General features: G+C 38.1%; 1 protein-coding gene across 2 annotated transcripts in view; it reads left to right on the top strand.

Moving 5' to 3' along the window:
* SLC16A9 (solute carrier family 16 member 9) overlaps positions 1-12,604 on the top strand; it is a 58,556-nt gene extending 45,952 nt beyond the window's left edge. Inside the window, exons 6-7 of one of the 2 annotated variants that reach the window (XM_033208798.1) lie at positions 8,747-9,661; positions 10,396-12,386. In XM_033208798.1, coding sequence (XP_033064689.1) covers positions 8,747-9,661; positions 10,396-10,574 — 1,094 coding nt within the window. In that variant the 3' untranslated portion in view covers positions 10,575-12,386. Of the gene's footprint in view, positions 1-8,746; positions 9,662-10,395 lie in introns of both variants that reach the window. The other variant, XM_033208797.1, reaches the window with a different exon arrangement.
* The last annotated feature ends 595 nt before the right edge of the window (positions 12,605-13,199 follow it).

Genomic DNA, 13,199 nt, shown 5'->3' on the forward strand with positions numbered 1-13,199 from the left:
CTTTGCTGAAGTTGCTTATCAGCTTAAGGAGATTTTGGGCTGAGACAATGGGGTTTTCTGAATATACAATCATGTCATCTGCAAACAGAGATAATTTGATTTCCTCTTTTCCTATTTGAATACACTTTATTTCTGTCTCTTGCCTGATTGCCCTGGCCAGAACTTCCAATACTATGATGAATAGAAGTGGTGAGAGAGGGTATCCTTATCTTGTGCTAGTTTTCAAAGGGAATGCTTCCAGCTTTTGCCATTCAGTATAATATTGACTGTGGGTTTGTCATATTTTGAGATATGCTCCATCAATACCTAGTTTATGGAGACTTTTTAGCATGCAGGGGTGTTGAATTTTCTACAAGGCCTTTTCTGCATCTACTGAGATAATCATTTGGTTTTTGTCATTGGTTCTGTTTATGTGATGGATTATGTTTATCGATTTGCGTATGTTGAACCAGCCTTGCATCCTAGGGATGAAGCCAACTTGATCGTGGTGCATAAACTTTTTAATGTGCTGCTGGATTTTGTTTGCCAGTATTTTATTGAGGAAATTTGCATCAATGTTCATCAGGGATATTGGCCTGAAATTTTCTTTTTTTGTTGTGTCTCTGCCAGGTTTTGGTATCAAGATGATGCTGGCCTCATAAAATGAGTTAGGGAGGAGTCCCTGTTTTTCTATTGTTTGGAATAGTTTTAGAAGAAATGCTGCCAGCTCCTCTTTGTACCTCTGTTAGAATTTGGCTGTGAATCCGCCTGGTCATGGGCATTTTTTTGGTTGGTAGGCTATTAATTACTGCCTCAATTTCAGAGCTTGTTATTGATCTATTCAGGAATTCGACTTCTTCCTGGTTTAGTCTTGGGAGGGTGTATGTGTCCAGGAATTTATCCATTTATTCTAGATTTTCTAGTTTACTTGTGTAGAGGTGTTAATAGTATTCTCTGATGGGATTTGTATTTCTGTGGGATCAGTGGTGATCTCCCTTTATCATTTTTTATTGAGTCTATTTGATTCTATTCTCTTTTCTCATTTATTAGTCTGGTTAGTGGTCTATCTATTTTGTTAATCTTTTAAAAAACCCAGCTCCTGGATTCACTGATTTTTTCTTGAAGGATTTTTCTTGTCTCTATCTCCTTCAGTTCTGCTTTGATCTTAGTTGTTTCTTGTCTTATGTTAGCTTTTGAATTTGTTTGTTCTTGCTTCTCTAGTTCTTTAAATTGAGTTGTTAGGGTGTCGATTTTAGATATTTCCGTTTTCTCCTGTGGGCATTTAGTGCTATACATTTCCCTCTAAACACTGCTTTAGCTGTGTCCCAGAGATTCTGGTTCATTGTGTCTTTGTTCTCTTTGGTTTCAAAGAACTTTTATTTCTGCCTTAATTTTGTTATTTATCCAGTAGTCATTCAGAAGCAGGTTGTTCAGTTTCCATGTAGTTGTGCAGTTTTCAGTGAGTTTCTTAATTCTGAATTCTAATTTGATTGCACTGTGGTCTGAGAGACTGTTTGTTATGATTTCTGTTCTTTTTCATTTGCTGAGGAGTGTTTTACTTCCAATTATGTGGTCTGTTTCAGAATAAATGCTATGTGATGCTGAGAAGAATGTATATTCTGTTGATTTGGGGTGTAGAGTTCTGTAGATGTCTATTAGGTCTGCTTGGTCCAGAGCTGAGTTTAAGTCCTGAATATCCTTGCTAATTTTCTGTCTCATTGATCTGTCCATTGTTGACAGTGGGATATTAAAACCTCCCACTATTATTGTGTGGGAGTCTTAAGTCTCCTTGTAGGTCTCTAAGAACTTGCTTTATGAATGTGGGTGCTCTTGTATTAGGTGCATGTATATTTAGGATTGTTAGCTGGTCTTGTTGCATCAATCCCTTTACCATTATATAGTGCCCTTCTTTGTCTTTTTTGATCTTTGTTTCTTTCAAATCTGTTTTATCGGAGACTAGGATTGCAACCCTTGCTTTTTTTTCCTTTCCATTTGCTTGGTAAATCTTCCTCCATCCCTTTATTTTGAGCCTACGTGCGTTTTTGCACATGAGATGGGTCTCCTGAGTGCAGCACACCGATGGGTCTTGACTCTTTATGCAATTTGCCAGTCTGTGTTTTTTAATTGGGGCATTTAGCCCATTTACATTTAGGGTTAATATTGTTATGTATAAATTTGATCCTGTCATTATGATGCTAGTTGGTTATTTTGCCCATTAGTTGATGCAGTTTCTTCATAGTGTCGATGGTCTTTACATTTTGGTATGTTTTTGCAGTGGCTGGTACCTGTTTTTCCTTTCCATATTTAGTGCTTGCTTCAGGAGCTCTTGTAGGCAGGACTGGTGGAGACAGAATCTCTCAGTATTTGCTTGTCTGTAAAGAATTTTATTTCTCCTTCACTTATGAAGCTTAGTTTGGCTGGATATAAAATTCTGGGATGAAAATTCTTTTCTTTAAGAATGTTGAATATTGGCCCCCACTCTCTTCTGGCTTGTAAGGTCTCTGCAGAGAGATCAGCTTTTAGTCCGATGGGCTTCCCTTTGTGGGTAATCTGACCTTTCTCTCTGGCTGCCCTCAACATTTTTTCTTTCATTTCAACCTTGGTGAATCTTATAACTATGTGTCTTAGGGTTGCCCTTCTCAAGGAGTATCTTTGTGTTGTTCTCTGTGTTTCCTGAATTTGAATGTTGGCCTTTCTTGCTAGGTTGGGGACATTCTCCTTGATAATATCCTGAAGGGTATTTTCCAAGTTGGTTCCATTCTCCCCATCACTTTCAGGTGTACCAGTCAAAAGTAGGTTTGGTATTTTCACATAGTCCCATATTTCTTAGAGGCTTTGTTCCTTTTTATTCTTTTTTCTCTAATCTTGTCTTTACACTTTATTTCATTAAGTTGATCTTCAATCTCTGATATCCTTTCTTCCACTTGATCGATTTGGCTATTGATACTTGTGTATACTTCATGGAGTTCTCATGCTGTGTTTTTCAGCTTCATCATGTCATTTATGTTCTCTCTAAACTGTTAGCAATTCCTCTAACCTTTTTTTAAGCTCCTTAGCTTCCTTGCATTGGGTTAAAAAATGCTCCTTTAGCTCGGAGGAGTTTGTTATTACCCACCTTCTGTAGTCTACTTCTGTCAATTCATCAAACTCATTCTTCATCCAGTTATGTTCCTTTGCTGGCAAAGAGTTGTGATCCTTTGGAGGAGAAAAGGCAGTCTGGTTTTTGGAATTTTCAGCCTTTTTGTGCTGGTTTTTCCTCATCTTCATGGATTTATTTACCTTTGGTCTTTGCTGTTGGTGACCTTTGGATGGATTTTTTGTGTGGTCATCCTTTTTGTTGATGTTGATGCTATCACTTTCTTTTTGTTAGTTTTCCTTCTATCAGTCAGGCCCCTCTTCTGCAGTTCTGCTGGAGTTTGCTGAGGGTCTACTTCAGACCCTATTTGCCTGGGTATCACCAGCAGAGGCTGGAGAACAGCAAAAATTACCTCCTGCTCCTTCTTCTGGAAGCTTCATCCCAGAGGGGCACCTGCCAGAGGTCAGCTGGAGCTCTGTTGTATGAGGTGTCTGTCTACCCCTGCTGGGAGATGTTTCCCAGTCAGGAGGCATGGGGGTCAGGAACCCACATGAGAAGGCAGTCTGTCCCTTACCAGAGCTTAAGCGTTGTGCGGGGAGATCTGCTGCTCTCTTTAGAGCTGGCAGGCAGGAACGTTTAAGTCTGCTGAAGCTGCACGCATAGCCATCCCATCCCCCACATGCTCTGTCCCAGGGAGATGGGAGTTTTATCTATAATCCCTTGCCTGGGGCTGCTGCCTTTCTTTCAGAGATATCCTGCCCAGAGAGGAGGAATCTAGAGAGCAGGAGTGGCTTTCAAAAGTCTCTAAGATATCTAATTTGGGGGCATTCAATGTCCAACATAACATATGAAAAGAAAGCTTATGGGCGCAGTAAATTGAGAGTCACATGCTGGTGAAGGCTTTGCTAAAAGAAAAAGCAAGTGCTTCTAGAAAGCACTTTATCCATGAAAAAGATAGGGGAAAAGGAAGGAAAATGAACATCCCTAAGGCCACTGTCAGAAAGACTTGCTGATCATGTCTCCACCTCCTTATAGTGTAGAACTTACAATTTTTCTAAAGTACTGGTTTCTCAATACCTCTCACTGGCCTGTGTGCATATCCAAATGACAGGCTGTTTACTCTTGTTATTCCTTTGGTAATCAAGAGATGATCACTGAGGGGGGAATATAAAATATAATTTTTAAATATAAAAGCATTCTGGACATATAAAAGTGGTGTTTCAGTTTTCAGATGAATTTTTTAAAGTTATGTACAGTTCTTATCAAAATGTATGTGGCCAACATTTCCTGAGTTTTTTAGGACATACAGTTGCCAAGTTATCAAAAGTTGTAAATTTACATATGCTTCTTGCTGGTAGGTGGGTAACCCTGGAAGGTCAGGCTTTTAGATAGGCTGAAGAACGTCAGTAGTTATTCTGGCAACAGGATCCAAACTAATATTTTGTTCCTGAGGCCAACCGAGTGGCAACAAAGTGATTCGTGGTTGAATTGAATCCAGCTGGATATTCCTCCCACGTATTTTAAGAAGCACTGCCTGGTGAGAAGTGTGAATTGTGGTCTAGGCGGAGACAAGGCCAGAGTCAGAGGATATGGCTAAGGCAGTGATGGGAGAAGGGATGCAAAAACAGAAGATGGGGAATCCAGAGTAGTCAGATTTGCAGTTTGCAGAACCTGTGAGGATCTTCTACAAGTGTAGGAAGGACTGTGAGAGTAGGTATGGCAGCTTCAAGGACAGTGGGTCTCAGCTGTACTATATTTTCTGTAGAGGCAGCATGACGTCGAGTTAGAAGCACAATCCTGGATCCATACTGTCTAGTTTTGAATCCTCCTTCTGTCACTCACCAGCTACCTGGTGTTAGACAAGTTACTTAACTGCTCTGTGCCTCCGTTTCGGAACTGTAAACTAGGGATAATAGTATGTTGATGAAAATAGTCAAATTCTTTAAAATATTTGAATTTTCATGAGTAACAAGTGGCCCGTGACACAGTCCCATGAGATTCTGTCTCAGGTGGTCAGGCTAAACTTCATTTTATACATTTTAGGGAGACATAAGACATCGATCAATACATGTAAGTTGTACATTGGCTTGGTCTAGAAAGGCAGGACAACTGGAAACAGGGGCTTCCAGGTTGTAGGTGGATTCAGGACTTTTTAAATTGGCAGTAAATTGAAAGGGTTAAGTTATTGTCTAAAGATCTAGATTCAATACAAGGGAATGTCTGGGTTAAGACAAGGGGTTGTGGAGACCAAGAGTCCCATTATGCAGATAGAATCAGTAGAAGGGAGTATTTCTTATCAGTCTTAAAGAGTCTGTTCTTTCAATCTTAAGATGCCTGTTTTAATGTTAATACTGGTCAGCTGGGTCTGAATTCCAAAGAGGGGAGAGTAAAATCAGGCATGTCTAGCCCCCATCCCCCTGACCTTATCATGGCCTGAACTAGTTTTTCAGGTTTATCTTTGGCCAAGGGGAGGGTCCATCAGCTGGCTGGGTGGCTTAGAATTTTATTTTTGATTTACAAATAGTACCCATCACATTGGGTTATTGAACATATGAAAGGGATGTATGCGTAAGGCGCATGACAAGAGCTCTCAAGTGTTGGAAGTTATAATTCTGACCTAGGTTTCCCTAATGTCCGAATTTATTTGTTTTGAAGGTGTTGGGAATTGCATGCTGTGACAGATGATTTTGCTTTTCATTCAGTCTTGAGAGGAGGGCACAATGGCCTGGTCCATAGCACACTAAATAAAAAATGAAGCAACTATGGACAGTCAAGATTTAAAGGAGTTTTCAGTTTCAACTCACAGGGAGCTAGGTGAAGGGAAATTAGGGAGAAGTATGAACCCACCTTCAGTCAAAGATACGATAAACAAAACAAAAGTCACAGCAGAGGTTTTTAAAAATTAAAAAGAAACTGCACATCCAAACATTTGAAATATTGTGACCTAGTTGAAAGAAAGGAATGTGGGCATGAAATGAAGGTTTGGGTGAAGCGATCTTCCTTCGTAGTGAACAGGGGTTGGTCCACAAACGCCCATGGGCCAAATCTGGCCTACTGCTGGTTTGTGTGTGATTAACAAGCTATTGAAAAAAATCAAAAGAAGAATATTCATAATATGTGAAAACCAGGTGCAATTTCCATTTCAGTGTTCATAAATAAAATTTTATTATAACACAGCCATGCTTGTTTTTTTTATGGATTGTCTCTGGCTGGTTTCATGCTTCAAGGGCAGAGTTGAGTATCTGGGACAGAGATTGTACACCCTCTATGCCTTAAATATTTACTCTCTGATCCTTTCCAGAAGTTATTGACCCCTGGTATTAATGAGTTAAAGCATGGCTGTATTTCTCACTGCTTTGTGTTCCCTGAACACCATTTAATATTTTCTCTCTTTGTAATAATGTATAACATGCATGGAAGCATAATTCGTTTTATTTCACTTAACCCTTTACAATGATTATATTAAAATTAGGATGCTCTTTTTGAAGATTAAAAATTACAGTTTTAGCTATTGCATGCAGAGCTTAATACCTAGGTAATGGGTTGATAGGTGCAGCAAACCACCATGGCACACATTTACCTATGTAACAAACCTGCACGTCCTGCACATGTATCCTGGAACTTAAAATTAAAAAAAAAAAAATCACAGTTTTGCAGTTTACAAAATTCAGGAAACTCTAAATTACTCTTCAATACCCTGGGGGAAAAAGTCCTGCATCTTTCTAAACCACAGACATGTTCTTGTGGGATGAAGGCTGAGGAAACTAGCCTCCAATGTGTAATTTGATTTTCCCCACTCTCTCCTATCTTATGTGTTCAATAAATATCTGTTGAATTGATTTTCATCATGTTGACAGATAAACTTGGTTGGCAAGAATAGGAAAGTTGTTTATTTATTTGTTCTATGTGAAAATATAGAACTTTCAAAACACCTAGAGCAGTTTTAAGTATCTAATGAAGTGGCACTTTGTTAGAATCTGTACAAAGAAATGTTAGGCAAAAATCACAAATTTATAGTTAATAGGTACTAATGCAGCCAGCAGTACATGAGGTCACCCTGCTGTTTTTAATTCTGTCAGTGTGTTTTCTGTAGCATTTTTAACTTTTACAGTATATGCTACATTTAATGAGAGAAAGAAAGGATTACATTTGTCTACTGTTACTACTTCTCAGTAGTTAGCAAAGAGATACTCTCAGCAGTCTATTTTAGCTGCCATTACATTAACATGAGACATTAATATTTGCATGCAAAGTTTTTTTTTCCTTTGGGAATGAAGGGGTTAAGTTTAAAAAATGTTAAGAAGGGACAACTGAGGTCCCAAAGAAAATATTTTCTTACAACTCTAAGGCAGAGTCATTTGGCTATTCAGAAGAATTGTTTTATAAGGTAGGTTTTTATAGCAGTCATATCCATGCAATCAGTGATACCTCTGAGCTTGGTCCTACTGGCATCATAAGGTTATAATGTAATTTAATATTGACCATCTTAAACATATGATCAACTTTTTCAGACTATTTTTTTCCTGATTTTTCACATGACATTTCCCAATGACATTTAAATTTTAAAATGCTCTGTTTTTAAAGATTGAAATCAGAACCAGATGAGAACAGTACCAATTGATTAGGCTACCATAACTTGGCAACACTGTGTGTTTAGTGTGATCAGTGCTAAAAATGTGAATTATTCACAGTGCTACACAGATGTATAAACCAGCATACTTTGTAATTTAAATATCCTAAAAATTATACTTTTCTCATAATTGTATTAATGCATGAAATGTGTGAATCACTCATTCTGGTGATTCAGCAATGGATTTGAACTATCAAGCCATTATAAATATCATTAAACTGCAACACACTGTTTTTAAAACGTAAAATATGAAAATTTACTTTTCTGGAATAAATATGTAGAATGGAGCCTGACACATAATAAGTGCAAAGAAAGTAGTTTCATGATGATACTTTGTTTTGGGTTTTTTTGTTGTTGTTTGATTGTTTGTTTGAGACGGAGTCTCACTCAGTCACGAGGCTGGAGTGCAGTGGCGTAATCATGGCTCACGGCAACCTCTACCTCCTGGGTTCAAGGGATTCTCCTGCCTCAGCCTCCCGAGTAGCTGGGACTACAGGCGTGCGGCAACATGCCCAGCTAATTTTTGTATTTTTAGTAGAGACGGGGTTTCATCATATTGGTCAGGATGGTCTCGAACTCCCGACCTCGTGATCCACCTGCCTTGGCCTCCCAAAGTGCTGGGATTATAGGCCTGAGCCACCGCGCCCTGCCAATGATACTTGTTAAGAATATGGGCTATTGGGGTCAAACTGACTGAGTGTGAATCCTATTTATGTTCTTTACAGATTTTTGATCTATGGCAAATTTCTCAACCATTCCAGCCCTAGGTCACTTTATCTCTAGACTGGAAATAATAATAGGACCTACTCAATGGGATCAGTAAAAGCATTAAACATGATCATGCAAGTAAAGTGCTTAACAGTGTCTGAGCTGCAAATTCTAATTCTTAAATGTTCTATCAGTATTGCTATATTGTTGTTATCTTCTATCTTCTTACTATGATTTAAATATAAAGTTACATATAAATGCCAGTGTAAAAAATAAATTGAATTGTGATACTACAAATTCTAATCCTGAGAGCCTGAGATTACGAGGTTGAACAGTTCCCGTTCCCTTTTTAGGTTCAAGCGTTGGCCTTTTCATATATGCTGCTCTGCAGAGGATGCTGGTTGAGTTCTATGGACTGGATGGATGCTTGCTGATTGTGGGTGCTTTAGCATTAAATATATTAGCCTGTGGCAGTCTGATGAGACCCCTCCAATCTTCTGATTGTCCTTTGCCTAAAAAAATAGCTCCAGAAGATCTACCAGATAAATACTCCATTTACAATGAAAAAGGAAAGAATCTGGAAGAAAACATAAACATTCTTGACAAGAGTTACAGTAGTGAGGAGAAATGCAGGAGCACGTTAGCCAATGGTGACTGGAAACAAGAGAGCCTACTTTTTAAAAACCTCACAGTGACACACACAAAAGAGCCTGAAATGTACAAAAAGAAAGTTGCAGAACAGACATATTTTTGCAAACAGCTTGCCAAAAGGAAGTGGCAGTTATATAAAAACTACTGTGGAGAAACTGTGGCTCTTTTTAAAAACAAAGTATTTTCAGCCCTTTTCATTGCTATCTTACTCTTTGACATCGGAGGGTTTCCACCTTCATTACTTATGGAAGATGTAGCAAGAAGTTCAAATGTGAAAGAAGAAGAGTTTATTATGCCACTTATTTCCATTATAGGCATTATGACAGCAGTTGGTAAACTGCTTTTAGGGATACTGGCTGACTTCAAGTGGATTAATACCTTGTATCTTTATGTTGCTACCTTAATCATCATGGGCCTGGCCTTGTGTGCAATTCCATTTGCCAAAAGCTATGTCACACTGGCGTTGCTCTCTGCGATTCTAGGGTTTTTTACTGGTAATTGGTCCATCTTTCCATATGTGACCACAAAGACTGTGGGAATTGAAAAATTAGCCCATGCCTATGGGATATTAATGTTCTTTGCTGGACTTGGAAATAGCCTTGGACCACCCATCGTTGGTAAGATATTTATCTTAAAGTCATCCCATTTTACTGTTCTTCCCTGTCATGTCTCCAGATATAGAAATCCAGATTGTAATAGTAGCACAGATTTGTACAAAATAAATCTGCATGGAACATCTCATGGTAATGATTTATTCAAGACTGCTTTGATGTAATTGAGAAACCCAGTATGCATGCTCTGGGATTTGTATTCACTCTATATTTGGGAGAAACTCAGAGTGCCTGCTTATTCTTTTTTTTTTTGAGATGGAGTTTCACTCTGTTGCCCAGGCTGGAGTGCAGTGGCGCAATCTCAGCTCACTGCAAGCTCCGCCTTGTAGGTTTATGCCATTCTCCTGCCTCAGCCTCTAGAGTAGCTGGGACTATAGGCGCCTGCCACCACGCCCAGCTAATGTTTTGTTTTTGTTTGTGTTTGTGTTTTTTTTTAGTAGAGACGGGGTTTCACCATGTTAGGCAGGATGGTCTTGATCTCCTGATCTCGTGATCCACCTGCCTTGGCCTCCCAAAGTGCTGGGATTACAGGCATGAGCCATTGCACCCAGCCTGCCTGCTTATTCTTATCCAAATATTTGAGAGATTCTCTTCTTCTAACTCCCAGTAAACCACGTTGGAAGTAGTAGAGTAATACATATCATAATTATAACTATATATAAAACTGATGAAATTAGGGTGTGGGCTGGATGTTCATACTATTTCCATGAAACTTACTTCTTTTCTTACTGTCTTTTCAGGTTGGTTTTATGACTGGACCCAGACCTATGACATTGCATTTTATTTTAGTGGCTTCTGCGTCCTGCTGGGAGGTTTTATTCTGCTGCTGGCAGCCTTGCCTTCTTGGAATACATGCAACAAGCAACTCCCCAAGCCAGCTCCAACAACTTTCTTGTACAAAGTTGCCTCTAATGTTTAGAGGAATATTGGAAGACATTATTTTTGCTATTTTATACCATATAGCAATGATATTTTAACAGATTCTCAAGCAAATTTTCTAGAGTCAAGATTATTTTCTTATAGCAAAATTTCACAATGGATGACTCTGAGTGAATTATTATTTCTTACATATCCTGTTTTTTATGTAATGTATGCGTAGCCTCTATCTCGTGTATTTTTTTCTCTTTCTCCTCCCCGCACCAAAAATGGGACTATTCTATTTTACTGTTATTCACTAGTTCTTAACATTGTAAAAAGTTTGACCAGCCTCACAAGGCTTTCTCTGTGTAAAGAAGTATAATTTCTCTGCCAACTCCATTTATTCCACTGCAAGGCACCTAGAGAGACCACTCCTATTTTAAAAGTGATGCAAGCAGCATGATAAGATATGTGTGAAGCCCGCTAGGAAATAAATCATTCTCTTCTCTGTGTTTGACTTGCTAGTAAACAGAAGATTTCAAGCCAGCCAGGAAATTAAAGTGGTTACTAAAACAGCCTTAAGAATTGCAGTGGAACAAATTGGTCATTTTTTTTAAAAAAGTTATTTTAACCTACAGTCACCAGTTTTCATTATTCTGTTTTATTTACCTCACTGAAGTACTCACATGTTATTTGGTACCCACTGAGCATACACTGTTTCAGTTCCTAAGGTGTTTGCTGAGATGTGAGTGAACTCCAAATGGAGGAGTAGTCACTGTAGACTTTCTTCATGGTTGGCCACTCCAGCCTTGCTCACTTTTGTTTCTTGACCATCCACTCAGCTGATGTTTCCCGGGAAGTGCTAATTTTGCCTGTTTCCAAATTGGAAACACATTTCTCAATCATTCCGTTCTGGCAAATGGGAACCATCCATTTGCTCTGGGCACAGTGGGGATGAGTTGCAAGTTCTTGCGTATCCTCCCGGTGAAGCATTTATTTGCTACTATCGGATTTTACCACTATCAAATTTAATTCAAGGGCAGAACTAAAAATAAGTGAGTGTGTGTGTGTGTGTGTGTGTGTGTGCATGTGCTATGCATGCTCTAAGTCTCTGTGGGATATGGGAATGGAAAAGGGCAATAAGAAATTCATACCCTTATTCAGCTGCATTTAACCTTAAGAAAAATGACCTTGGGATAAACTCCAATGTTTAATACATTGATTTGTTTTCCTAAAGAAATGGGTTTTAAACTTTGGTGTGCATCAGAATCCCCTACAGATCTTTTTGAAAATATAGGTGCCTGGGTATCATGTGTGGAGCTTTTAATTCTGCTGGTGTAGGCTGTTGCCCAAACATCCATAATTTTATTGAGCTCTTCAAGTGATTCTGGTAACACAGCCTGGATTGAGAATTTTTATAAGATTGGCAATGGAAAAACATTTATTCTTTTAAATAATAATTTTTTAAAAACCCAAGAGGTCAGAAGTTTTTATAAACAAATAGCCAAGTGTTCTTTAAATAGGAGGCACCCTTCCCACTGTGCCAAAATCATCTTTTCATTTCTTTTGAAATATGTATGGTTATTTTATACTTGTATGTTGCCTTTCTTCGAAGGCACCTGAAGCACTTTATAAGCACGAATCCTCACAACACCTCTGTGAGGTAGGTAAATAGTACTTTTCTATGTAGTAAACCTGGAGTATGGAGAATTTCCTAACAGTTCATTCTACTTAATAATGCAATAATGGAGCTCCAAGATGTCTTGGACTTCTACACCACACTCAGACTTCTGGAAAATTTTCCGTACCTCATTCTTTAGTCCCTGTCAAGGTTAGTAAATAAAATAAGTGACATAAAAAAAAAAAAAAAAAACCTACCTGTTGTGTTGAAAGTTCCTTTTTGCCAATGTTATGTTCAGGAAACCCAATAACCTGAAAAAGTTTGACTTTGATGTGACATCTTCATGTTCATCAATGCTGATAATTGTCCAAAGGCATCTTCACTATGTCTACTAAATAACATCCAATGTGGGCGTTATCTATTGTCTAGGGGATGAATTTTAAGTTACAATAAAATATTTTTGTTTTGCATCAATTTGGTTGCTTTCTCTCCTCTTAGTTCTCCACCCAATTATAGTGACACATCACTTGAATGTAAAACTATAAATTACCCGGCATAATTCAGACTCTGGAACATGGTGACTGGACAAAAGCATATTCTAAATGCTTAGCTACTTTGACCATTGCCTTCCAAAAAGCTGGTATATCAGCTTTACCTCTTGTTGTAAAGAGTATTCTGCAGGTCTTAATTCTTAATAATAATTTCACCAATCATTTATAGAATTCTTAATATGTTTCAAGCTTATGGTCTTAATTCTTAATAATAATTTCACCAATCATTTATAGAATTCTTAATATGTTTCAAGCTTATGTTGTTTAACCCTCATAATAACCTTGTGAGATGGAAATTATGACCCTCATTTTATAATCTAAAATATAATTATCATAATACTATGGACAACATATTATAAAAGTATAAGTAACTTCCAAAACCAAAACGCAAAATGTTTCTCTTTGTAGAAATTAAAGTAAACCTTTTAATTTCTAACATGGTTCAGAAATGAGGCCTACCCAGGAGGGTTGCTCTAAAACCAATCCTTCAGTGAACAGAGAAAATTTTCTGTAG

Source organism: Trachypithecus francoisi, unplaced genomic scaffold, assembly GCF_009764315.1.
Source record: "Trachypithecus francoisi isolate TF-2019V2 unplaced genomic scaffold, Tfra_2.0 Lachesis_group9, whole genome shotgun sequence".
NCBI classification, from domain to species: Eukaryota; Metazoa; Chordata; class Mammalia; order Primates; family Cercopithecidae; genus Trachypithecus; species Trachypithecus francoisi.